This window comes from Oenanthe melanoleuca, chromosome 21, assembly GCF_029582105.1.
Source record: "Oenanthe melanoleuca isolate GR-GAL-2019-014 chromosome 21, OMel1.0, whole genome shotgun sequence".
Lineage (NCBI taxonomy): Eukaryota > Metazoa > Chordata > Aves > Passeriformes > Muscicapidae > Oenanthe > Oenanthe melanoleuca.
Window position 1 is genome coordinate 190,645 of NC_079354.1, and position 24,832 is coordinate 215,476.

Here is a 24,832-nt window from a genome sequence, read left to right on the forward strand (position 1 = left end):
CCCAGGTATGCCAGGCCCCCTTTGCCGGCTCTGGGTAGCAAACGTGCCCCACAGGGTCTCGATTGTGAGCGAGGCTGGGCAGGGCACCCTGACTATCCGGGACGTGAAGGAAGCTGATCAAGGCGCCTACACCTGCGAGGCCATCAACACGCTGGGCATGGTGTTCGGCATTCCTGACAGCATCCTCACCGTCACCCGCCCCGGTGAGTGGCGCCTCCCCGCTCCGTGCCACCAATCCCACCGTGGCCTGTGGCCATCATCCCCTGTCTCATCTCCCATAGGGCCATGTCCCGAGGGCCACTTCCAGGTGACAGGGACATCCCGCTGCCTGCCCTGCTTCTGCTTTGGCGTCACCACCTCGTGCCGCGCCACCAGCCGGCACCGCCATCGCCTCCACCTGCGCTTCAACCGCCCCGATGACTTCAAGGGTGAGTTGTGGGGACGAGGGACAGGGCCAGGGGACACACCAGAGGCTGAGCGTTTCCTTGCAGGTGTCAATGTGACGGTGCCGGCGGCGCCATCCGCGCCGGTGCTCTCGGCCACCCAACTCCACGTGGACGTGGGCACTGAGGAGTTCCAGCTCTTGGACCTCTCCCGCCGCTTCCTGGCGCTGGACGCGTTCTGGGCGCTGCCGGAGCCCTTCCTTGGGGACAAGGTGGTGCCGGGGTGGGCTCAGGGCTGGGCACGCTCGTGGCACGGCCGCTGACAGCCCGTTGTGCTGCCAGGTGGATGCCTACGGGGGAGCACTGAGCTATGGGGTGCGGTACCGGCTGGGCCGGGGGCCTCCCGAGCCCACCGCCCACCCCGACCTGCTGCTGCGGGGCCACGGGCGGCAGCTGCGGGCGCGGGCTGGTGACACCCAGCCGGACGTTCTCAACCGGCGGCACGTGCCCCTCACCGAGGTGGGTGTGAGCAGGGATGGTGATGTGGGGAGGTGGTGCTGGGTGATTGGTGGGCTGTGAATCCAGTGATGGCAAGGAGACACTGATGGAGGGAGGTTGATACTGGTGGGTGGTTCTGGTAGCAGTGGTGCTGATGATGGGCACTGATGCCGGTGGTGGCAGGTGGCTGATGCCAGCATTACCATCACTCTGCTGTGACACTGCTGTCACTGTCCTGGCAGGACCACTGGGAGGATGAGCAGGGTGCCCCAGTGAGCCGGGAGCTGCTGCTGCTGGTGCTGCAGGGGCTGGAGGGCATCTTCATCCGGGCAGTTTACGACGGGCGCATGGCCAGCGTGGGGCTCAGCGACGTGGCCATGGACGTCACCAGCACCACAGACACTGGCCTGGGGCCGGCTGGCGACGTCGAGGAGTGCAGGTGACGGCTGGCAGCAAGGTCACGGGCTCAGTGCCGCTGCTGCTGTGATGCCACTGTCATGCTGCTCTTTCCCCAGGTGCCCTGTGGGCTACACGGGGCTGTCGTGCCAGCGCTGTGCCCCCCGTTTTGAGCGGGTGACAAGGGGACCCTACCTGGGGACCTGCTCTGGCTGTGGCTGCCATGGCCACTCCAGCACCTGTGACCCCGTTTTTGGGCACTGCTTGGTAAGGAGTGAGGGGCTGGTGAGGTGACAAAGGGACAGGGACACAGGACAGGATCACCACTCCCCTGTGACATGTGTGCCCCCCTAGAACTGCCAGCACAACACAGAGGGTCCCCAGTGCGAGAAGTGCAAACCTGGCTTCTTCGGTGATGCCACCAAGGGCACAGCCACCGCCTGTCACCCTTGTCCCTGTCCCTACACTGAGCTGTCTCGCAGGTGGGTGCTGAGCCCAGGGACCAGCCCCTGATGATTTCACTGTCTTGGTGTCACCATCGTTGTCATCCCCAGGTTCTCGGAGTCATGCTTTTTGGACACAGATGGCCAGGCCACCTGTGACGCCTGTGCCCCTGGATATGCTGGCCGCCGCTGTGAGAGGTGGGTGGGGGGTCCCTCCCTACAACCCTCACACCTGACACCCCCCACCCATTACCTACCTAACACCCACCCATGCCCCGCCCATCCATAGGTGTGCCCCAGGCTACGAGGGAGACCCCATCCAGCCAGGTGGCAAGTGCACCCCGATTGGTGAGTGGAGGGTGATGGTTCGGGGGGGGGGGCCCCGCACCCTTGGGTGCCCCCCACCCTCACCCTCGCTGCCTGCAGGCCAGGAGCTCGTCAAGTGTGATGCGCGCGGGGGCGAGGACGAGGCGGGTGGCACTTGTCGCTGCAAGGTGATGGCAGGGGGCTGGGGGAGCAGCGGGGCAGTGTTGGTGGGGACAATGCGGGGGCAATGGGGGTCTGGCACTGCCATCCCCCACTGCACCAGCCTGGTCCCAGCTACCCAGTCCCTGCCCCATCCTACCTCTGTCGTACAGCACCCACTCCACCTCCCAGTCAGATCCCCTGAGTCAACCAGTCCCACCTGCTATAGTACCCAGTCCAATCCCAGCCCCTGCCCCATGGCACCCAGCCCAACCCCCCACTAGAACTCACTCCAATCCCCCATAACACCCAGTCTGACACCTGGGGCGCCCAGTCCAGTCCCCCCAGCATCAATGACAACCCCACCATGGCACCCAGTGACCCACTCCAATCCCCTTAACACTCAGCCTGACCCCCCTGGCACCCTGTCTGCTTCCTGGGTGCCCAGTCCCACCACTCCCTTAGCCTCCATCCCGCTTTCTGCACGTGGCCCCACCCATTTCCCTGCTCACCCTGACCACCCTGTGCCCCCAGCCCAACGTCCGTGGCCGGCTCTGTGACTCGTGCGCCGCTGGCACCTTCCACCTGAGCGCTGCCAACCCCGCGGGCTGCCTGCCCTGCTTCTGCATGGGGCTGTCGCGCTCCTGCGCCAGCTCCGCCTGGCACCGCCACCAGGTACCTGCTGTGGTCACTCTAACTCCCTCCTAGTTGTTCGACCCTAACAAGGAGTTAGGTGCATGCATGTGATAAGCAAAGGATCCAAAAGAGGCTCCCTGCCTTTCTCAAAGTTGGTATTTTATTGCTTGGTGGTTCCAGGGCAAAAGAGGAAGAAGAGCTCAGATAATGGTCTTTTCTAGGAAAGGGTCAGGGGAGGGGAATTGCCTTTCTGCCAATAGGATAGGGACAGGAGGGAAGAGTTTAGGCATTCCTTATACCCCTGGTATTGAATTACAACAGCACCCCCAGCATGGGGCGGGCCAGGACAGGCTGTGCCATCCTGGACCACGTCATGCCATGTCTTGTCATTGTCTTGGCGTGTCATTCCATGGCTTGCTGTTCCGTGAAACGCCATTAAGTTCTGTGTCATGCCATGTTATCCTGTGTCTTGCCTTGTCTTGTTGTGCCGTGCAGTGATGTGCTATTATATGTAGTTTCATGCCATATGGTGCCATGCCGTTCCATGTACTCTCATGATACAAGTTACAGTGTCGTTGCATGGTGTGGCATGCGCTGTGGGCCATGCCATGTGATGCCATGTAGCACCATGTTGTGCCATGTCATACCATAATGTCGTGTCATGCATGCCATGGCACGCTGTGTCATACCGCATACGTGTTGTGCCTTGTCATGTCATGCAGTGCCATGCCGTGCCATGTGATGCCATGCAGCGCTGTGTAATGTCACGTAGTGCCATGCTGTGCCACGCAGCGCCATGCCATACCCACCATCCCTCTCCCAGGTGTTGCTCAGCTCTGAGGACTCGGCGCCGCTGCCCCTGGCCAACGTGTCGGGCGCACGGCTGGTGGGAGCCATGCCACACTTCGTGTCCCCACGGGAGCTGCGCTTCGACGCCTTCCGACAGCTGCCACGGGGCGTCCACTACTGGGTGCTGCCTGCGCCCTTCACTGGGGACAAGGTGACACAGCTGCTCCGGGGGACACCTCTGCGCCTCTCTGTTCCCACTGCCCAGTTCGGGGAGCAGGTGACCCCGAGCTGTGCTGCGTGTCCCCACAGGTGACAGCCTATGGCGGGGAGCTGCGGTACACAGTGACACACCAGGCCCCGGCTGGCATTCCCCTGTCCCCCCGGCACCCCGACGTCCTGCTCCAGGGCAATGGGATCCTCCTGGAGCACTTCTCCAGTGCCACCCCCCCGGCCAGCGTCCCCACCGCTGTCACCGTCCCCATCCGTGAGGTGAGAGGGGCCCTGTGTGACACCTGGCGAGAGGGGTCGTGGAGGCAGGGGGTCCGACTAGGTGCCATGGGGAGGTGTCCTGGGATGCCCCGGGGGCTGGGCTGGGTGCAGCGGGGGATGGAGCCCCCATGTCACCCTGGTGTGGCACAGGGCGCCTGGCGCCGCGCAGATGGGCACGATGCCACCCGCGAGCACCTCCTGATGGCCCTGGCCGACGTGGACCTGTTCATGATCCGGGCATCCTACTCGGAGCAGCCAGAGGAGAGCAGGTGAGCTCCTGGTGCAGTCAGGAGGGGACGCAGCAGGGTGGCAGGGCGGTGCTGACTTCCCCTCTGGCCCTGCAGGCTGGCCGATGTCACCCTGGACGTGGCCGTCCCGCATGCCACCGGCCTCCCGCCTGCACTGGAGGTGGAGGACTGCGCCTGCCCCGCAGGGTACCGCGGGCCCTCGTGCCAGGTGAGACCTCAGGTCCCCCCACCGCTGCCATGGGGCTGCTGAGCCGTGTCCCACCCCACTGCCTCTGTGTCCCCTCTAGGACTGTGACACCGGCTACACCCGCAGCAGCGCCGGGCTCTACCTGGGCACCTGTGAGCCGTGCCAGTGCCACGGCCATGCCAGCGAGTGCCACCCTGACACCGGTGTCTGCCAGGTCAGCTGGGGACACCCAGGGAAACCCGGGGGCCCCCATGGCAGGAACACCAGTGCCATCACCCCCTTTCTTTCCAGGGCTGCGGGGATCACACTGAGGGTCCCCAGTGTGACAAGTGCCAACCTGGCTACTACGGCGATGCCACCCGGGGCACGCCAGGCGACTGCCAGCCCTGTCCCTGCTATGGACCCCATGGGGACACCCAGTAGGTGCCATTCTGTGGTCTGTCACATCCCTGAGGACATTGACTGGGTGTCACCTGTTCCTTTATCCCCTCCATAGGGTAACAAAGATCTGCTTTGAGGACACCGACGGGCAGCCTACGTGCAGTGCCTGTGCCCCAGGGCACAGTGGGCGTCTCTGCGAGAGGTGACAGGGATACCAGCGTGGGGTGGGGGGTGTTTTCAGGGTGAGTGCCCCTCTCACTGCCTCATTTTGGTTTGTCACACCATAGGTGCTCGCCGGGGCACGTGGGGGACCCGCTGCGGGGAGAGCCGTGCCGAGGTGAGTGTCACAGGGCAGGGACACAGTGGTGTCCCCTGTGGTGGCACTAACGGGGGTTGTGGCTGACTGTGTGTCCCCCCTCAGTGCCTGGTGTCCCCGGTGCGCAGTGCCAGTGCGATCCACGTGGCAGCACCGGTGAGGGCTGCGATGCCAACGGGCAGTGTCACTGCAAGGTGAGCCTCGTGTGTGTGTCCCCAACCCTGGGAGGGGTGACAGGGCAATGTCACCGCACTGTCTACCCTCCCCAGGCCAATGTGGAGGGTCCCCACTGTGCCGTGTGCCGTCCCCACCACTTCCACCTGAGCGGGGATGAGCCAGCCGGGTGCCTGCCCTGCTTCTGCATGGGCATCGTTCAGCACTGCACCAGCACTGCCTACGCCCGTGGCACCGTGAGTGTCCCCTCTCGTCCCCACACGTCCCCAGGGTGTCCCCACGTGTCCCAGACCCCTCTCACTCCTTGGTCCCGCAGATCCGGACGTCCTTTGCCCTGGGGGATGCCCAGGGGTTCGCCCTGGTGAACCGCCAGCGCAGCACCCGCGTGGGCAGCGGCTTTGGGGTGCAGCTGGGGCACCCCCAGCCCCACCTGACCTACGAGCGCTTTGGGGAGCTGCCCCCTGACTCCTACTACTGGCAGCTGCCACCCCCCTACCAGGGGGACAAGGTAACAGAGTGACCCCCAGGAGGACAGGGGTGCCCATGGGAGCCGTGGGAATGCCCTGCCAGAGGCTGCACCCGCTCCCCACGGGCACCCTGGGCCTGTCGAGGGGGAAGGTGGGCAGAGCCTCCTTGTCTCTGTGCTTTTTTCTTCTTCCTTTTCTCCTTGGCCTTTTCCCCTTTCCCTTCCCTTTTTCCTCTTTTCACTTTGTCTTTCTCCCCTTTGCCCCTTCTCCTTTCTCTTTTCCCCTTTTCTCATGTTTTTCACCTTTTTCATCCCTGTCCTGTGCCATCCCATCCCCATCATCATCCCCATTGTTTTCTTTCTCCTCTTTCCTCATCCCATCCCCTTCCCATCCTCTTCTCTTTCTCATCCCTATCCTTTTTCTTTCCCCTTTCCCTTTTTTCCTTTCCACTTTCCCCTCTCCTTTTTCCGTCTCCTCTTCCTTATGCCTAATTCATCTCATCACCTTCCCCATCCTAATTCGTGTCCCCATCATGCCCATCCTCTTCCCTCTGCCCATCCCATCCCATCCCATCCCATCCCGTCCCGTCCCGTCCCGTCCCGTCCCGTCCCGTCCCGTCCCATCCCATCCCATCCCATCCCATCCCATCCCATCCCATCCCTCTCCTGGTGCAGGTGGGCTCCTATGGCGGTCGGCTCCGCTACACCCTGACCTACACCCCAGGGGGACAAGGAGCCCCCCTGCCCGACGCTGATGTCCAGATCACGGTAAGGGGGTGCTGGCTGGGGCGGGACAGGGACACACGGGATGACCCCAGGACCCCCTGACCCCCTTGGACCTCCTGTGCACAGGGCAATGACATCACACTGGTGGCCTACCAGCCTGACCTGGCCCCGCAGACCCCCCAGGCCTTCGAGATCATTTTTCGGGAGGTAGGAGGCGGGGGGCAGCTTTTGTCCCTGCGGTGCCCCTTTCCCACGGTGTGTCCCCCGCTCACCCCCGTGTTCCCGCAGCAATACTGGCAGCGGCCGGACGGACAGCCAGCGACTCGGGAGCACCTGCTGATGGCACTGGCCGACCTGGATGAGATCCTCATCCGTGCCACCTACTCCACAAGCCCGGCCGTGGCTGCCATCGCCGACGTGGCCATGGACGTGGCCGTGCCCCCCCAGCCCGGCTTGCCCCCAGCCCCTGAGGTGGAGGAATGTCGCTGTCCCCCCGGATACCACGGGCTGTCGTGCCAGGTGAGCCCAGCCCCACCAGTGTCACCCCATCACCTCCCTACCCTCCTCCCCAGCATCTCCTCATCATCTCTCTGATCACCCCCAGCATCCCACCATCAGCCCAGGGTGACCTTCCATCACCACCGTCACTCGTTTCATCATTGTCCCTGTCATCAACCCAGATCCCCCCACCACCCCCAGCATCCCCAATCATGTCCAGTATCACCCTCCATCCCCCCATCATGCCCCCCAGCATTTCATCATCCCTCCAGCACACCCCATCATTGCCCCCCATCACCCTCCGTCATCATCCCTCCATCCTCTCCTCCCCTGTTAAACCCATCATCACCCCATCAGCCTCACCCCATCAGCCCTCCATTCTCCCCTCCAGTATCATCACCTTCCATTACCCCCCCAGCACTCCCCCCTCATCCCTCCATCATTGTACTGTCATCACCACCAGCAGTCCCCTCTTTACCCATCAACCTCCAGCATCCCCCCAGTATCCCCAGCATCCCATCACTCCCCGTGTCACACCCCATCATAACCCGCCCATGACCCCACATCAACCTGCCCATCATCCCCAGCATGACCCCTACATATTCCCACCCAGCATCACCCCCAGCACCCTCCATCAACCCCCTGAGCACACCCATCATCATCCGTCCCCCAGTCCCCTCCCTCATGTCCTCATCACCCTTCAGCATCCCCACCATCCCCAGGATCCACCCTTATCACCCTCCATCAACCTCATCACCCCTTCAGGATCCCCCCAATATCACCCCATCACTCTTCATCACCTCCCAGCACCCTCATCATCACCATCTGGCCCCAGACAATCCATCACCTCAGTATCACCCCCAGCACCCTCCATCACCCTTCATCTTCCCTCCAGTATCACCCCCTCCATCCTCCATTCCCCATCATCACCGTCACTCCTCCATCCTCCCCCCAGCACTGTTCCCATCACTCTTTGTCCCTCCCCGGCACCCCCATCACCCATCTGTCCCCCGAGCCCCCTCTGCACCCCTTCTCCAGGCTGTGTGGTCCCAAGGCTGTCCCTTCCCGCAGGACTGTGCCCCGGGGTACACGCGCACCGGCGGGGGGCTGTACCTGGGGCACTGTGAGCTGTGCGAGTGCAACGGCCACTCCGAGAGCTGCCACCCCGAGAGCGGCGCCTGCTCCGTAAGCCCCACACTCTGAACGTTTCGGGGGAGGCTGTGGTGTTACCCTGGCCGTGACACCTCTGATTTGTGCCCCCACTGTCCCCCAGGGATGCTTGCACAACACGGCAGGGGACTTCTGTGACCAGTGTGCCCCTGGCTTCTACGGGGACGCCACTGCCGGGACCCCCGAGGACTGCCAGCCCTGCGCCTGTCCCCTCCCATACCCTGAAAACCAGTGGGTGCCTGCGCTGGGGTGGGGGTGCTGGGTGGGGGCGCCAGGGAAGGCACATGCCTCACCTTGCTCTGTCCCCGCAGGTTTTCCAGGACCTGTGAGAGTCTGGGAGGCGGCGGGTACCGCTGCACCGCCTGCGAGCCGGGCTACGCTGGGCAGTACTGCGAGCGGTGAGGCTGCTGACACCCCAAAACCTGCCCCAAAATCCCACTGCACAGGCCACCCCGTCACATGTACCCCACCTCATATACCCACCCCCAAACCCCACTCCAATATACCCACCCTGCGTACTGCAGTATACACCTCCACATACCCCCAATATACCCACCCTGTGTACCACAATATACACACCCACATATCCCCAATATACCCACCCTGTGTACCACAATATACACACCCACATATCCCCAATATACCCACCCTGTGTACCACAATATACACACCCACATATCCCCAATATACCCACCCTGTGTACCCCCAATCCTCGCCACCCACACCCCAAAGCGCCCACCCCAGCCCACCCACCCCAGCACGGTTGCTCCGCTGGCTCCCCAGCGCACCCACAAACTCCGTGCCGCCGTTGTTGCCCGCAGCTGCGCCCCGGGTTTCGCGGGCGACCCCACGGTGCGGGGCCAGGGCTGCGTCCCCGCGGGGCCGCGGCCGGCGCTGGCCGTGCGCGTGCACCCCGTGCGCAGCGCCGTGCCGCGGGGCAGCGCCGTCACCCTGCGCTGCCACGCCGCCGGGGACCCCCCGCTCTACTACCGCTGGCTGCGAGAGGACGGGCGGCCCCTCCCCGAGGGGGCCCAGAGCCGCCGACAAGGTACCGGGTGGCTCCAGGGGCGACATCGGGGTGTCCCCAAGGTGCGGGGTGTCACCTGCGTCACCCCTCAGGTGAGGAGCTGCACTTCCCCAGCATCCAGCCTTCTGAGGCCGGCGTCTACGTCTGCTCCTGCCGCAACCTCCAGCACAGTAACGCCAGCCGCGCTGAAGTCATCGTCACCGGTAAGTGATTGTCACCGAGGGGGGCACACGCACGGAGGGGACGCAGGGGCGGGGCTCACCTCTCTGTGTGGCGCAGAGACCCCCGAGAAGCCCATCACCGTCACCGTGGAGGAGAAGCGGGTGCAGCGGGTGCAGCCCGGCGCCGACGTCACCTTCGTCTGCACAGCCAAGAGCAAGGTGAGGGGAAGGGGATGCTGCATGGCAGGAGTGCTGCAGGGCACCCCTGGGTATGTGCAGGGACATTCAGGGCGTGGAGATGTCCCTGGGTGCCCACCTGGACACCCAAGGATGTACTCATGGGGACATCCAGGGCTTGGGACCAGCTGTACCCATATGGACCCTCTAAGCCACCTTACACAGCTCTGTGGGACACGCCTGGTGGCCACCTCTCCCCCATGCGTGCGCAGCTGGGCACATGCCCATCCCAGTGGCATCAGGCCTCCCACCTCTGCTCCCCCCAGTCTCCCGCCTATACCCTGGTGTGGACGCGGCAGAACCACGGGACGCTGCCAGCGGGTGCCGTGGACTTCAATGGGATCCTGACGCTGCGCGGTGTGCGGCCCCAGGACGCCGGAGTCTACGTCTGCACCGGCTCCAACATGCTGGACATGGACCAGGGCACCGCCACCCTCTATGTCCAGGGTGAGCCCTGATACTGTGGCTCACCCCATGGGGATGGGGTGATGGGCAGCACCGGGGTGACGGGCATACACAGTGCCAAGGCAGGGTGTGGTGGTCGCACTTGGCCCCCAGATGCTGGGTTTGATGGGCACGCTTGCTGCTTGGATGTTGATTCCCAGATGCCGGGGTGGTGGACACACTCAGTGCCTGGTACAAGGGTGACGGGTTTGCTTGGTGCCCGGTCCTTCAGGTGATGGGCACACTCAGCACCCTGGCTCTGCAGTGATGGTGCCCAGACACTGGAGTGGTGTGCACACTTGTGGCCCAGACACTGGGCAGTGGGCTGCTTGGGTGCTTAGGTGCCAAGGTGATGGGTGGGTTTGGCGCCTGCCCACCAGGGTGGTGGCAGGTTGGGTGTCTGGACTCCAGGGTGATAGGCTAACTCCCCTGAGATCCACCCCTTCCTGCAGCTGCCTCGAAGACTCAGATGTTCTATGGACCTGTTGAGTTCATGGAGGGGCACAGACCAGGTGAGTCAATGGGGAGGGTTCCAGAGGGTTCTCACGTTCCCCCCACCCACTGCATGCTGGGGGTCCATGTGCACCCCGCTGCCGGCTGTGCCACGCCACCCCGCTTCCCACCGCCCCACCGCCTGGGGACAGCGCCGGGGGGCCTGGCGAGCCCTGAGCACCCCGGGTCTCACCGCAGCTGGCACCGCCAGCGCCCCCACCGCCACCGTGGAGCCGGGGCAGCTGAGCGTGGCTCCGGGGCAGCCGGCCGAGTTCCACTGCGTGGTCACCGGCAGCCCACAGCCCACCCTCGAGTGGCTCGGTAGGTGCCTGCAGGGGACGGGGGGACACCGGCACCGGGCGGGGGACGCGGCTGGCAGGGGTGGTGACAGCTGTGTCCCTGCAGGCGCGCTGCCGCCGCAGGCTGTGGTTCAGGGAGGGACACTGCGCTTTGGCGCCGTCGAGCCTGCCCATGCGGGGCACTACGAGTGCCGGGCACGGAGCAGCGCCGGGCAGCACACGGCTCGCGCCTTCCTTCATGTTCAAGGTGAGGGCATCACCGCCATCCCTGTCTCCACTGTCCCTTTCATCCCATCCCCATCTATTTCATCCCCCTCTATTGTCTCTGTCAGCCCATCGTCCCCATCATCCCCATCATTTCCAAGTTCCCCATTACTCTGATTATTCCATGGCTGTCACATACATCACCCCTATTGTCCCCATTGTCACCTCTTTTGCTCCCATCATCACTCATCTTCTCTGTCACTCCCCATCATCCCCATTATGAATCTTCATTGTCTCCATGGTCTGCATCATCCCTGTCATACTCATCATCCCTGTCACCTCCCATTGTCCATCCCCCTCATCCCCACCATCCCATCATCTTATCATCCACTTCGTTCCCATCATCCCATCATCACCACCATTGTCAGTGACCTCCTATTCACGCCCTTCATTGGTGTGGTGTTGGTGGTCCCCACCATCCCTGTCACTCTCATTGTCCCTACTGTTCTCTTCTTCCCCTTCATGGCCCATTGTCCCCTCATGTCCATCATTCCATCATCCCTCATCATTCCATTGTTCCCATCATCCTTATCATCCTCATCATTGCCATCACTCTCATTGTCCCCCATCGCCCCCATCACCTCCATCATCCCATGGTACCCTTCACCCTCATGTCTGCATCACTCATGTCACGCCCACTGTCCACACCCCACCACTGCCCCCAGCACCGCCCTGATGCCCCTCCCTGCAGGCGCAGGCACCCCGCAGGTGCAGGTGAGCCCGGAGCGGACGGAGGTGCAGGAGGGCTCCACGGTGCGGCTCTACTGCCGAGTCTCGGGGTCTCCCACTGCCACCATCACCTGGGAGAAGCAGGGGGGCACTCTGCCGCCACAGGTGAGCAGGGTGCTGGCACCCATGGGTGCTCCAGGGGGTGTGTGCGCACCACAGGTGCCACTGACACCCTCCTTGTGCCACAGTCCCGTGCTGAGCATGGTGACATTGCCACTCTCGTCATCCCTGCTGTGACGGCGGCCGATGGTGGCATCTACCTCTGCGTGGGCACCAGCACCGCTGGCACAGCCCGTGCTGCTATCGAGGTGGCCGTGGTGCCAGGTGAGGAGGGTGGGGGACACCAGTGCTGTTTGGGGATGGTTTTGCAGGGCTACAACTCACCCATGTTGCCCCTTTTGCTCCACACAGGGGTGACACCACCTGTCCGCATCGAGTCCTCGTCCCCATCCATCACTGAGGGGCAGACCCTGGACCTGGACTGTGTGGTGGCAGGACCCAGCTCTGCCACTGTGACGTGGTACAAGCGTGGGGGCTCCCTGCCTGCTGGCCACCAGGTAGGGTGCAGCAGGGTGGGCAGCTCCCCAAACGCTGCCCTGTCCCCTGCTGTGTGACACCAAAGCATGTCCCCAACTGCAGGTTTCAGGGTCCCGGCTCCGTGTCCCCCATGTCACCGCAGCAGATTCAGGGGAGTACGTGTGCCGGGCAAGCTTGGGGACCACTGTCCGGGAGGCGTCTGTCATTGTCACCATCGTGGCTGCGGCAGGCTCATCCTATGGTGAGGCTGGGCTCAGCAGCACCGGAGGGAACAAGCTGGTTCCCAACAGACGGTCACAGCTCTGTCCTCCCCTGCAGGACCGCCAGCGTCAGGTGTCCCTGTCCGGATCGAGGCGTCCTCGTCCACCGTGGCCGAGGGACAGACCCTGGACCTGAACTGCATCGTGGCCAGCCAGGGACAGGCCACTGTCACCTGGTACAAGCGCGGGGGGTCCCTCCCGGCCAAGCACCAGGTGGGGGACACAGAGGGTGATGATGCGAAGGGTGGCTGGGGTTGGTGCCCAGCCCTGTGCGGGCCCAGGTGGCTCTGGTGACCCTTGTCACCCCCCTCTCCACAGGTGTCCGGCTCCCGGCTGCGGCTGCTGCAGGTGACAGCAGCTGACTCGGGCGAGTACGTGTGCCGGGTGACCAGCGGGGCCACCACCAAGGAGAGCGCAGTCATGGTGACAATCGAGCCCAGCAGTGCTGGTGCCTACTGTGAGTGGGGTGGCAGTGCCAGTGGGGGCCCTCACATGTCACAGCACTGAGCCGTGGCTCAGGTGCCCATACTGGTGGGGTCCTGCCGTGGTCACTGCTGTAACCCTCCTGTCTCGGTCCCAGCCCCGGGCAGCACAACTCCCCTGCGCATCGACTCTCCGTCCTCTGCCGTGGTCGAGGGACAGACCCTGGACCTCAACTGTGTCATTGCCAGCCCTGCGCAGGCCACAGTCACCTGGTACAAGCGCGGGGGAACCCTCCCAGCCAAGCACCAGGTAGGGAACATGGAGTGGGGATGTCACCAAAGGGGGTGGATGCAGTTGACCAGCAGGTCTGGGCAAGCCTAGATGGCCCATGCAAGGCCAGCTGTCCCTGGGCAAGCCCAGGTTACCTGTGTGAGCTCAGATGGTCCCATGGGAGCCCAGGTGACCCCATACAAAACCAGGAAACCCCATGCCAGCCCTGGTGGCCCGTGAAAGGTTAGGTGACCTATGGAAGGCCATGTAGCTCATGCAAGTCAAAGTAGCCCATGAAAGGTCAGGTGTCCCCATTCAAGCCCTGGTGGTCCCGTTCAAGTCCATGTGGCCCCATGGAAGCCCAAGTGTCCCCAGTAACCCCCATGCCCACTCCCCACAGGTGTCCGGCTCCCGGCTGCGGCTGCTGCAGGTGACAGCGGCCGACTCAGGCGAGTACGTGTGCCGGGTGACCAGCGGGACCACCACCAAGGAAACCTCCATCATGGTGGCCATCCAGCCCAGCAGTGCTGGTGCCTATTGTGAGTGGGGACAGGGGACACGGAAGGTTACCCACGGCGGGGTGACACTGTTCCCAGTGTCCCTGGGAGCCTCGCACACGTGGTGGTCACAGTCTCTAACCCATCTTGATCCCCAGCCCCGGGCAGTACGACCCCGCTGCACATCGAGTCCTCATCCCTGTCATCTCCTGTGACCGAGGGACAGACCCTGGACCTCAACTGTGTCATCGCCAGCCCTGCGCAGGCCACAGTCACCTGGTACAGGCGTGGGGGATCCCTCCCAGCCAAGCACCAGGTAGGGAACATGGAGTAGGGATGTCACCAAGGGGGAGGATAGGGATGACATACAGCTCTAGGCAAGACCAGGGGTCCCGTGCAAATCCTGATGACCCCATGCAAGGCTGGCTGGTCCTGGGCAGGCTCAGGTGGCCCCATGACTATGGAAGCCTGAGTGACCCCATGGAAGACCAAGTGACCCCAAGAAAGCCCAAATGACCCCATATAATCCCAGGTGGCCCATGCAAGCCCAAAATGGCCCTGTGCAAGCTCAAGTGGCCTAGCACAATCCCAGATGACCACTTGCCAGAGCTGGTGGCCCCTGTGACCCCTGTCCCTTCTCCTCAGGTGTCCGGCTCCCGGCTGCGGCTGCTGCAGGTGACAGCGGCCGACTCGGGCGAGTACGTGTGCCGGGTGACCAGCGGGGCCACCACCAAGGAAACCTCCATCATGGTGGCCATCCAGCCCAGCAGTGCCAGCACCTATCGTGAGTGGGGACAGGAGGAGGTGACTGAGGACTGGGGGACAGTGCTGCAGTCCTTGGGGTGACCCTCCTGTCCCTGTCTCCAGCCGCTGGTGTCACCCCTCCAGTGCGCATCGAGTCTTCCTCCTCCTCTGTGGCCGAGGGACAGACCCTGGACCTCAACTGCATTGTGGCCAGGCAGGGACAGGCCACCATCACCTGGTACAAGCGCGGGGGGTCCCTCCCGGCCAAACACCAGGTGGGGGACACTGAGGAGCATCTTGGGTGCAGGAGGGATTTTTGATGGTGTTGAGAGGTTTATGTCCCCATTCCCATGTGCATCACCCCTCCAGGTGTCAGGCACCCGCCTGCGCATCCCCCAGGTGACAGCAGCCGATTCAGGGGAGTATGTGTGCCGGGTGACATCAGGCAGTGTCACACATGAGACATCCCTCATCGTCACCATCCAGACCGGCGCAGGCTCCTCTTACGGTACTGGGACGGGTGAGGGGGTAACACAGGATGTGGAGAGGACACCGTGGTGACCCTATGGACTCTATTGCCACCCCCAGCTGTTGGTGTCACACCACCAGTGAGGATCGAGACCTCCTCTGCTGCTGTTACCGAGGGACAGACGCTGGACCTCAACTGCATGGTGGCAGGACACGGTCATCCCCATGTCACCTGGTACCGGCGTGGGGGGGCTCTGCCACCAAACAGCCAGGTGGGACATGGGGGAGATGGCTTTGCCCTGCAGGCTATAACCCTGCATCGGGTACTGATGTGTCCCCAATTTGTCGTATCCTCAGGTGTCAGGGACCCGCCTGCGCCTTGCCCAAGTGGCAGTGGCTGATTCAGGGGAGTACGTGTGCCGGGTGACCCTGGGGACCGTCACCCAGGAGGCATCTGTCATTGTCACCGTGCCCAGCAGTGCCGACACCTATTACAGTGAGTGGAGAGAGGGCAGTGTTTGGGGACAGTCAGGTGCCACCTTGGTGATAAATGTTCCCTGTCCTCCCCCAGCCTCTGGCATCTCCCAGCCCCTCCGCATTGAGTCCTTGTCCTCGGCCATCGCCGAGGGACAGACCCTGGACCTCAACTGTGTGGTGGCAGGGTCCGGCCCCACCACCGTGACGTGGTACAAGCGTGGTGGCTCCCTGCCTGTTGGCCACCAGGTAGGGGACAGGGGAGGGTCACTCTGAATTTGTCCTATCCCCTGCTCTATGGTGCTGACTTGTCCCCTAATTCCTCCAGGTGTCGGGTACCCGCCTGCGCATCCCCCAGGTGACAGCGGCCGATTCGGGGGAGTACGTGTGCCGGGTGACATCAGGCGGCGTCACGCAGGAGACATCCCTCGTCATCACCATCGATGATGGAGACAATCCATCCCACTGTGAGTACCACCCTCCAGGGGACAGGTTCCTGCTGGTGTCAGGGACCACTGGGGCCATTCACCCTCCATCCTGCTCATGCAGCCACCAGCATCAGTCCACCCATCCACATTGAGTCCTCAGCGTCCTCTGTCACCGAGGGACAGACTCTGGACCTGGACTGCGTGGTGGCTGGCCAGGGACAGGCCACCATCACCTGGTACAAGCGCGGTGGGGCCCTCCCAGCCAAGCACCAGGTAGGTGGAGGCACGGGTGGGGTGGGGGATGGTGGTTGCTGTATGTGGCTGGGTGATGCCACCACCTTCTGTTTTGATGTCCCCAGATTTCAGGGTCCCGGCTGCGGCTGTCACAGCTCTCAGTGGCTGATTCAGGAGAGTATGTGTGCCGTGCTGACACAGGCAGCGTCTCTCGCGAGGCCGTTGTCTCTGTCACTGTCACCTCCCGTGACAGCTCCAGCTACCGTGAGTGTGGTCACAGGGAGAGGGAGGATGCTGAGGGGAGATGGGTGATGTGGGTGGCCTTGTGGCCTCTCTGACCCTTTGTCCCCACAGGTCTGCAGAGCCCCATCATCTCCATTGACCCACACAGCATGGCGGTGGCACCAGGTGAAGACGCCACCTTCAAGTGCCGTGTCCATGATGGTGCCCGGCCTGTCAACGTCACTTGGCGGATGGGGCCTGGCCAACACCTCCAGGGTATGGCAGTCCCCACGGTGGCCCTGGCATGGTCCCCAGGGTGGCCCTGGTGCTGATGGCTCGTCCTTTCCCAGACAATGTGAAGATCAGTGCCAACGGCTCAGTCATCTCCATCAGTGGTGCCCACGTGGGAAACCAGGGCGCCTACCACTGCGTGGCCTCCAACCGCTTCGGCGTTGCCAGCAGCGTCGTCAACCTTGTGGTGCAAGGTATCAGGTGGCCAGAGTGGCCCTGTCCCTGTCTCCATGTGCTCCAGGTGTCCCCAGGGTGCTGGTGTCCCCATCCCTGTGTCCTCCATGTGCTCCTCAAGCTGGTCTGCTTGTCACCATGCTGGTGTGCTCCACATCATCCAGATACCACTGGAGTGATGGTGTCCCTATCCCCATCTCCTTTCCATGCTTCAGCTGCTTCTGGAGTGGTGGTGCCCATGTCCTCATGCTGGTGTCCTTCCAGGGGCCCCAGGAATTGTGATGTCTCTATCCCCATGCAGATCTCCTCCATGGGCTTCGGATGCTCCTGAGATTTTGTGTCCCCATTCCCACGCTCCTGCTCATTTCCTCCCATGCTCCCAATGCTCCCAGGGTGCCCCTATGGCCAGGCATGTTCCAGGTGCCATGCTTGGTGGTGTCCCAATCCCCCCAGTGCCCTCCTCCTTCTGCAGGTGCCCCCACAGTGTCAGTGATGCCACCAGGCCCCGTGACAGTGAAGGAGGGCAAATCCCTGAGTCTGGAGTGCCTGGGCCGGGGGGAGCCGCGGCCGCTGGTGCGTTGGAGCCGCCTGGGCTCCCGACAGAAGGTGGAGCACCAGACGCTGCTGCACATGGACAGCCAGGCCATTCTGCAGGTGAGGGGGCACCATGGGACACCACGGGGCACCGAGGAGCGCCTGGTGCTCATCCCCACCCCATCCCCTCCAGCTCTCACCGGCCAAGCTGGAGCACGCCGGGACCTACGTGTGCACGGCGCACAGTGCCCTGGGCTCAGCGCAGGCGCGGGTGGATGTCAGCGTGGAGTCAGCACAGCGGCACCCCGGGGCCCCCGAGGTCACCGCACCGTCGACTGTCACCGTGGTGGCTGGGGACACCGCCACACTGCACTGCACGGCCAGAGGTATGGGGAGCCGGGAGGACAGTGGTGGAGAGTGGAGGTCCTGAGCAGTACCCGACACCGCGGTGACGGGCATGTTGTGGTCATAGGTGACCCAGTGCCCCGGATTGAGTGGTCCAAGCTGCGGGCACCCCTGCCCTGGCAGCACCGCGTAGTGAACGGCAGCCTGGTCATCCCTCGTGCCGCGCAGCAGGACTCAGGCCAGTACATCTGCAATGCCAGCAGCCCCGCCGGTTCCACCGAAGTCTTCGTCACCCTCGATGTGGAGAGTAAGAACGGGACAGCAGGGGGTTGGGATGGCCCTGGGTTCCTGCTGCCACCTTCACTGTGGCCATCACTTGTCCCTCCTCTGCATGTGGCCACCTCCATCACCACTTCCATCCTTACATCCAGCCCTTCCTCGTGGGACCATCCTTGTTCCATCGCGGCCCTCATGCTCCTTTTCTCAAGCTCTTCTCAAGCTCCATCACCAACCCATCCTGTGGGTGTGTCCGCCTGCTTGTCCCGTCCCTGTGCATGTCCCTCTCTACTTCTGCTCTCTCCTCCATGCATCCATCCATCCATGCATCCATCCATCCATTCCTTCCTTCCTGGTGGATTCATCCATCACTCCTGGCCATCCCAGCCATCCATATCTCCATCTCTCACACTCCTCTACCTACCCCTTCCTCATGGATCCATCCCAACACGCACCCATCTCCACTACCCCCTACACCCCTCACCAGCACCCTCCTTCCCCGCTGACCCATCCCTGGCCGTGTCACGGCTGACAGCTGCACCCGTCCTGCAGCGCCTCCGTACGCCACCATCCTCCCGGAGGACACGGCGGTGCGGGCGGGTGACGCCGTGCAGGTGCAGTGCCTGGCCCACGGCACGCCCCCGCTGCACTACCGCTGGGACAAGGTGAACGGCAGCCTCTCGGCACGCGTGGCGCAGCGCGCCGGCCTGCTGCGCCTCAGCCCTGCCGCCCCCGCTGACGCCGGCACCTACCGCTGCCTCGTCACCAACCGCGTGGGCAGCGCCGAGGCCCTCGCCCGCGTGGCTGTGCATGGTGAGCCTGGCCCCGCTCTGCGTGGGGTGCTGGCAGTGCTGCCAGGTGCCCCCCAGCTCTGCATCCTGCCCAGTCCCTGCTGATGGGTACCCCTGGGGCTCCACATCCCGCCTGGGTGGTGCTGTTGGGTACCTCTGGGGGTCTGCATCCCACCCAGCTTATCCTGGTGTTGCTGGGTACCACCGGGGCTCTGCATCCCAGAGGGATGATGCGAGTGCCTCTGGGTACCACCGGGGCTCTGCATCCCAGAGGGATGATGTGAGTGCCTCTGGGTACCACTGGGGCTCTGCATCCCGGAGGGATGATGCAAGTGCCACTGGGTACCACTGGGGCTCTGCATCCCTTCCAGGTGATGCTGGTGAAGGTGGCGACGTCGCTGGTGGTCCCTTGGTGGTACGAGTGACACCAGGGAGCCTTGTCAAGGGGGTGGGTGGCACTGCTGAATTCGCCTGCTCTGTCTCCGGGGACCCCCGTGCCCATGTGGAGTGGCTGAAGGAAGGTGGGGAGCTGCCCCCCACCCACAGCGTGCGGGACGGGGTGCTGCGGTAAGGAGCGTGGCACAGGGAGGTGGGGCCCCCAGCAGTCCCCCGTGGGGTCCCTCACCCTGGCTGTTCCCTGCAGGATGCCGGAGCTGGCGCCGGGGGCGCAGGGCGTGTACGTGTGCCGGGCCAGTGCCCCGGGCAGGCAGGTGGAGGACAGGGCCACCCTCACTGTCCAGGGTAGGAGCGTCACCCCAGCACTAGGGGACATGTCCACCTCCTGACCTGTCCCCCACCACAAAGGGCACCCTGGGACCCCCATGTCCCCCCACCAAGGGGCACCCCAGCACTTTCCATTTCCCTACACACACAGGCACCCTGAGAGCCCCCAATGCCCACAGTGACCCAAGTCTCTCCTCAAGCCTGCAGGCACTCCAATACCCCCCACCCTCCCTCATGGCTGTGGACACCCTGACACAATCAGTCTCTCTCCACACCCACCCCAGTGCCCCCTATCTCTTCCCACACCCATGACCTTCCTGCTACTCCCACGTCTCCCCATGCTCACAAGGACTCCCAACATGTCTGACCTCTCCCCATTCCCAGAGCCACCCCAGTTGTCCCACATGCCCTGAGGAACCCTGTTTCTCCCTATCTCCCACTCTGGTGCCAGACAGTGATACCTCCCTGTGCTGGGGGTTCACTCCAAATCCCCGCTGTCCCCCAAGCTCTCCCCAGGGCCCTGATCAACATCCGGACCGCGGTGCAGACAGTGCTGGCAGGGACGACAGTGGAGCTGGAGTGCCTGGGCTTGGGGGAACCCCGTCCCCACGTCACCTGGAGCAAAGTGGGGGGCCGCATCCGGCCCGGGGTGCTGGTGCGCGCCGGCACGCTGACCATCGAGCAGGTGGAGCGGGCAGACGCTGGGCAGTACCGCTGCACCGCCACCAACGCTGTGGGCACCGTGCAGTCCCACGTCATCCTCCACGTGCAGGGTGAGCACGGGGACACACGGGTGGGGGTGCACACCGTGTCACTGCAGGGTGGTGACAACTCCGTGCATCCCCAGCCGCTCCGCAAATCACCGGGCAGCCTGAGGTGAAGGAGGTGTCCCTCGGAGCAGCAGCTGTCCTGCCGTGCTTGGCGTCTGGCTTCCCAGTGCCAGAGATCACCTGGAGCAAGGTGCGATGGAGGGGCGGAGGGTGGGAGTGGCAGGGGTTGTGGGCGCTGCTTGTGGTACTGACCCCCTCCACTGTGCCACAGCTGGAGGGGGAGCTGCCAGCGGGTGCCAGGGTGCAGGGGAACGTGCTGACGCTGCCGGCCGTGCGCCCCGAGGATGCCGGCGTCTACACCTGCGTGGCCGCCAACCACCGCGGCCAGCAGACGGCTTACTATGTGCTGAAGGTCCAAGGTGAGGGCAGACAGAGGGACAGATGGGTGGATGGGAGTGGGGCTGAAGTGCCCTGCCCCTCCTTACCCCCGCTCCCTGCAGAGCACGTGGTCCCCTATTTTGGGCAGTCGCCCCGCTCCTTCCTCCCCCTGCCCACCATCAAGGACGCCTACAAGAGGTTTGAGATCCTCATCACCTTCCGACCTGATGCTGCTGATGGTGAGTCTCTGTGCCCCATGTGTCCTCTGTGTCCCCCTTCTTGTCCCCTCCATCATTTCCCCCTCCCTTGCCTTCATGCTTCACTTGCCCTCCTTTATCTCCCATTCTCTATTCATCTGAGAGCCTCCAGTTTATGGGGGGTTTCTCCTCCATTCTGGGACATGTCCCCCACTGGGACTGTCCCATCTGATCCCCTGCCACCCCTCAGGACTTCTCCTCTACAACGGGCAGCGGAAAAACAGTGGTGCCGACTTCATCTCCTTTGGGTTGGTGGGTGGACGCCCCGAATTTAGGTGAGACCTCTGAATGGGTGCTATGGGAGAGGTGGGAGATGAGTGCCAGCACCCACCCACACCCCTTGTACCCCAAAAAACCAGGTTTGATGCTGGTTCGGGCATGGCCACCATCCGGCACCCCACGGCGCTGCGGCTGGGCGAGTACCACACGGTGCGGCTGCTCCGCAACCTCACCTGGGGCTCGCTGGGCCTGGCTGGGCACCCCGCTGTCAATGGCACCTCACAGGTATCAGCTTGGGCAGGGCGGGGGGGGCCAGGTGCTGGAGGTGGTGCCCACCCTCTTGTGCCTGCAGGGGAAGTTCCAAGGGCTGGATCTGAACGAGGAGCTGTACCTGGGGGGGTACCCCGACATTGGCGCTGTGGCAAAGACGGGGCTCAGCCGGGGTTTCATGGGTGAGTGGAGGGTTTAGGGGGCACGGGGGTGAGGGGACGTTGGGCATCGTGTGACAGTTCTGCCCATCTCCACCACCCCACAGGCTGCGTGCGCCAGCTCCGCATCCAAGGGGAAGAGGTGGCCTTTGGGGACATGGACCTGCAGGCACACGGTGTCACCAATTGTCCCACCTGCCAGGACCGGCCGTGCCAGGTGAGGATGGAGGGGAGGAGGTGATGCCTCCCATCCCTGCCCACTGCTGACGCCCGTGTCCCCCCTCACCCAGAACGGCGGTGTGTGCCAGGACGATGAGAGTGGCACCTACGTCTGCCGGTGTCCCCATGGCTTCACTGGCAGCAACTGCGAGTACTCTCAGGCTTTGCACTGTCACCCGGGTAGGTGACACCACTCCCTCCATGGGGATGTCATCCCAGGGTCCCTTCAGCATGGTGCTCATGGCTTCTCACCCTACAGAGGCGTGTGGGCCTGATGCCACCTGTGTCAACCGGCCGGACGGTCAGGGCTACACCTGCCGCTGCCACCTGGGCAAGACTGGGGAGAGGTGCACCGAGGGTGAGCGACACAGAGACACAGCTGGCACCATCCTGGGACGTGGGGGTGGGGTGGGGACCACCCAGGGAAATGGGGACATGGCTGGGACCACCCTGGTGACATGGGGACGGGGATGGGGATGGGGACGGGGATGGGTACCACCTTGGGGAGAGTGGCAAGATATAAGGAGCAGCCTGGAAAGATGGGGAAGCATGGGGTTGGAGGCTGGGGTCCCATCCTGGGGATGTTAGTTGGGTCTCACCATGGGGTTGGACATTAGGCCCCACTGTGGGGTTGGAGGTTGAAGACAGAGGCTGGGGATGGGTTATTGGGTCCCATGATGGGGGTGAAGGTTGGGATGAATGGATGGATGGATGGATGGATGGGTGGTTGTCCCACCCTGGGCATGAAGGCTGTGGGTGGATGTTGCTCTGAGGATGGAGCTGGAGGTCCTGCCCTGAGAATGGTGGGTCCCACACTGGGCACTGACTGGGCTGTGCAGGTGAGGTGGTGAACGTGCCATCGTTTGAGGAGGAGGGAGCCTTCATCTCCTACCCGCCCCTCACCAACGTGCACCATGAGCTGCGGCTGGAGGTTGAGTTCCTGCCACTGGCGCCCGACGGGCTCCTGCTCTTCAGCGCTGGCAAAGCCGCCCCTGTCGAGGACTTTGTGGCCTTGGCCTTGATCGGCGGCCACCTCGAGTTCCGCTACGAGCTGGGCTCAGGTGGGTGGCACAGGGCACTGTGCTGAGGTGGCATGGGGACCATAGGAGCAAGGGGGTGACACAGGGTTCACTGGCATGAAATGGGTCCCTGAGCTACAGTGGGGTCCCCTGGCACCATTGGGGTCCCTAAATGTCTCTGGGGTCCTTGGGACTCATTCTGGTCCCCAAGCATCACCCAGGGCACATCTCAGGCCTGCAAGCATCCCTGGCTGTCCCCCATAACACCCACCCCGTCCCACAGGCCCAGCAGTGCTGCGGAGCGCAGAGCCAGTGGCCTTGGGCCAGTGGCACTGGGTGACAGCTGAACGGGTCCACAAGGACGGGACCCTGGTGGTGGACGGCGCCGCCCCGGTGAAACGCTCCTCGCCTGGCAAGAGCCAGGGGCTGAACCTGCGCAGCCCCCTGTACCTGGGGGGCACTGAGCCCCCCCTGCGCCCCCCCACCAACGCCTCCTTCCACGGCTGCATCGGAGAGGTGAGACCCCCCTTGTGTCCCCTGGGGACAGGCGACTCCCCTCAGATGGGGAGGGGATTCCTTCATACCGGGGGAATCCCAGTCCTTCAGATTGGGATCCCATTGGTGGGGAGGCAGGTGGCCCTCACTGATGTCCCCTTGTTGGGGGATGACCCTCTTGGTATCTCCTTGGGAAGACGATCCCGTTCCGTTGGCGTTGTCCCCTTCCCGTTGTTGGGGAGGTGACTTCCCTTCACATCCCGTTGTTGGAGTTCCCTCGCTGGGTTCAATGACGCCTCTCCTTGGTGTCCCCTTGGTTGGAAGTGACCCCAGTGGCTGAGGGATGGTGCCATTGGTGTCCCCTTGCTGATGTCCCTTCATTGGAGCGGTGATCCTCACTGGCGTCCCTTTGGCGGGGGGGAACCCGTTGAATCCGGGCCCCCGCGGGCGGGCGGTGACGGAGGGCGGTGTCCCCTCAGGTGTCCGTCAGCGGGAAGCGGGTGGAGCTGCGGGAGCGGTTCCTGCGCAGCCGAGGGGTGCGGCCGTGCGGCCACCGCGCCCCGTGCCGGCCGGGGGCTGCCGGTGAGAGCGGGGACGGGGCGCGGGGCGCGGAGGACGGGCACACGGGGGGACGGGGCACGGAGGGACACGGGGCACGGGGGGACGGGGTACGGGGGGACGGGGCACGGAGGGACACGGGGCACGGAGGGACACGGGGCACGGGGGGACGGGGGGACGGGGCACGGAGGGACACGGGGCACGGGGGGACGGGGTACGGGGGGACGGGGCACGGAGGGACACGGGGCACGGGGGGACGGGGGGACACCGGGCACGGGGGGACGGGGGGGAGGCGTTTACACGCGTGTGTGCACTGCGAGTGCGTTTGTGTGTGCACAGGTGTGTGTGTGTGTGTATGCAGTGTGTGTATGCAGTGTGTGTGTCTGTGCTCTATGGGCACAAACACACGGTGCACACCTATTCACTGCACTCACCTGTGCCATGTGCACACACACACAGTGCACACCTGTTCACTGCACTCACCTGTGCCATGTGCACACACAGTGCACACCTGTTCACTGCACTCACCTGTGCCATGTGCACACACAGTGCACACCTGTTCACTCACCTGTGCCATGTGCACACACACACAGTGCACACCTGTTCACTGCTCTCACCTGTGCCATGTGCACACACACACAGTGCACACCTGTTCACTGCTCTCACCTGTGCCATGTGCACACACACAGTGCACACCTGTTCACTCACCTGTGCCATGTGCACACACACGCAGTGCACACCTGTTCACTCACCTGTGCCATGTGCACACACACAGTGCACACCTGTTCACTCACCTGTGCCATGTGCACACACACAGTGCACACCTGTTCACTGCTCTCACCTGTGCCCAGCATGCCCGTGGGGCCATGCCCGTCATGCC

The 24,832-nt window shown here is 63.7% G+C and overlaps 1 protein-coding gene across 2 annotated transcripts in view; it reads left to right on the forward strand.

The window, feature by feature from the left end:
* The window catches only part of HSPG2 (heparan sulfate proteoglycan 2), a 39,035-nt gene that overhangs the window by 11,522 nt on the left and 2,681 nt on the right, over positions 1–24,832 (forward strand). The window contains exons 12-85 of one of the 2 annotated variants that reach the window (XM_056508059.1): positions 55–203; positions 282–428; positions 492–655; positions 726–902; positions 1,124–1,320; positions 1,397–1,544; positions 1,632–1,759; positions 1,832–1,918; positions 2,010–2,068; positions 2,147–2,214; positions 2,720–2,860; positions 3,645–3,821; positions 3,920–4,099; positions 4,250–4,368; positions 4,444–4,555; positions 4,635–4,748; positions 4,826–4,953; positions 5,031–5,117; positions 5,203–5,252; positions 5,337–5,425; positions 5,501–5,641; positions 5,722–5,913; positions 6,547–6,639; positions 6,724–6,804; positions 6,886–7,116; positions 8,167–8,280; positions 8,369–8,496; positions 8,577–8,663; positions 9,087–9,313; positions 9,385–9,495; positions 9,572–9,672; positions 9,957–10,137; positions 10,587–10,646; positions 10,825–10,947; positions 11,032–11,172; positions 11,881–12,023; positions 12,107–12,242; positions 12,330–12,475; positions 12,558–12,696; positions 12,774–12,928; positions 13,034–13,172; positions 13,296–13,447; positions 13,809–13,947; positions 14,064–14,221; positions 14,551–14,689; positions 14,773–14,924; positions 15,019–15,157; positions 15,238–15,389; positions 15,475–15,613; positions 15,689–15,840; positions 15,920–16,058; positions 16,141–16,292; positions 16,379–16,517; positions 16,608–16,751; positions 16,826–16,960; positions 17,413–17,594; positions 17,668–17,860; positions 17,947–18,126; positions 18,648–18,908; positions 19,258–19,453; positions 19,530–19,627; positions 20,116–20,382; positions 20,457–20,569; positions 20,651–20,798; positions 20,880–20,996; positions 21,205–21,289; positions 21,374–21,518; positions 21,586–21,685; positions 21,769–21,878; positions 21,952–22,060; positions 22,140–22,238; positions 22,720–22,941; positions 23,183–23,415; positions 23,874–23,976. In XM_056508059.1, the coding sequence (XP_056364034.1) occupies positions 55–203; positions 282–428; positions 492–655; positions 726–902; positions 1,124–1,320; positions 1,397–1,544; positions 1,632–1,759; positions 1,832–1,918; positions 2,010–2,068; positions 2,147–2,214; positions 2,720–2,860; positions 3,645–3,821; positions 3,920–4,099; positions 4,250–4,368; positions 4,444–4,555; positions 4,635–4,748; positions 4,826–4,953; positions 5,031–5,117; positions 5,203–5,252; positions 5,337–5,425; positions 5,501–5,641; positions 5,722–5,913; positions 6,547–6,639; positions 6,724–6,804; positions 6,886–7,116; positions 8,167–8,280; positions 8,369–8,496; positions 8,577–8,663; positions 9,087–9,313; positions 9,385–9,495; positions 9,572–9,672; positions 9,957–10,137; positions 10,587–10,646; positions 10,825–10,947; positions 11,032–11,172; positions 11,881–12,023; positions 12,107–12,242; positions 12,330–12,475; positions 12,558–12,696; positions 12,774–12,928; positions 13,034–13,172; positions 13,296–13,447; positions 13,809–13,947; positions 14,064–14,221; positions 14,551–14,689; positions 14,773–14,924; positions 15,019–15,157; positions 15,238–15,389; positions 15,475–15,613; positions 15,689–15,840; positions 15,920–16,058; positions 16,141–16,292; positions 16,379–16,517; positions 16,608–16,751; positions 16,826–16,960; positions 17,413–17,594; positions 17,668–17,860; positions 17,947–18,126; positions 18,648–18,908; positions 19,258–19,453; positions 19,530–19,627; positions 20,116–20,382; positions 20,457–20,569; positions 20,651–20,798; positions 20,880–20,996; positions 21,205–21,289; positions 21,374–21,518; positions 21,586–21,685; positions 21,769–21,878; positions 21,952–22,060; positions 22,140–22,238; positions 22,720–22,941; positions 23,183–23,415; positions 23,874–23,976 (10,382 nt within the window). The remainder of the gene's footprint in view (positions 1–54; positions 204–281; positions 429–491; positions 656–725; positions 903–1,123; positions 1,321–1,396; positions 1,545–1,631; positions 1,760–1,831; positions 1,919–2,009; positions 2,069–2,146; positions 2,215–2,719; positions 2,861–3,644; positions 3,822–3,919; positions 4,100–4,249; positions 4,369–4,443; positions 4,556–4,634; positions 4,749–4,825; positions 4,954–5,030; positions 5,118–5,202; positions 5,253–5,336; positions 5,426–5,500; positions 5,642–5,721; positions 5,914–6,546; positions 6,640–6,723; positions 6,805–6,885; positions 7,117–8,166; positions 8,281–8,368; positions 8,497–8,576; positions 8,664–9,086; positions 9,314–9,384; positions 9,496–9,571; positions 9,673–9,956; positions 10,138–10,586; positions 10,647–10,824; positions 10,948–11,031; positions 11,173–11,880; positions 12,024–12,106; positions 12,243–12,329; positions 12,476–12,557; positions 12,697–12,773; positions 12,929–13,033; positions 13,173–13,295; positions 13,448–13,808; positions 13,948–14,063; positions 14,222–14,550; positions 14,690–14,772; positions 14,925–15,018; positions 15,158–15,237; positions 15,390–15,474; positions 15,614–15,688; positions 15,841–15,919; positions 16,059–16,140; positions 16,293–16,378; positions 16,518–16,607; positions 16,752–16,825; positions 16,961–17,412; positions 17,595–17,667; positions 17,861–17,946; positions 18,127–18,647; positions 18,909–19,257; positions 19,454–19,529; positions 19,628–20,115; positions 20,383–20,456; positions 20,570–20,650; positions 20,799–20,879; positions 20,997–21,204; positions 21,290–21,373; positions 21,519–21,585; positions 21,686–21,768; positions 21,879–21,951; positions 22,061–22,139; positions 22,239–22,719; positions 22,942–23,182; positions 23,416–23,873; positions 23,977–24,832) is intronic. The other variant, XM_056508060.1, reaches the window with a different exon arrangement.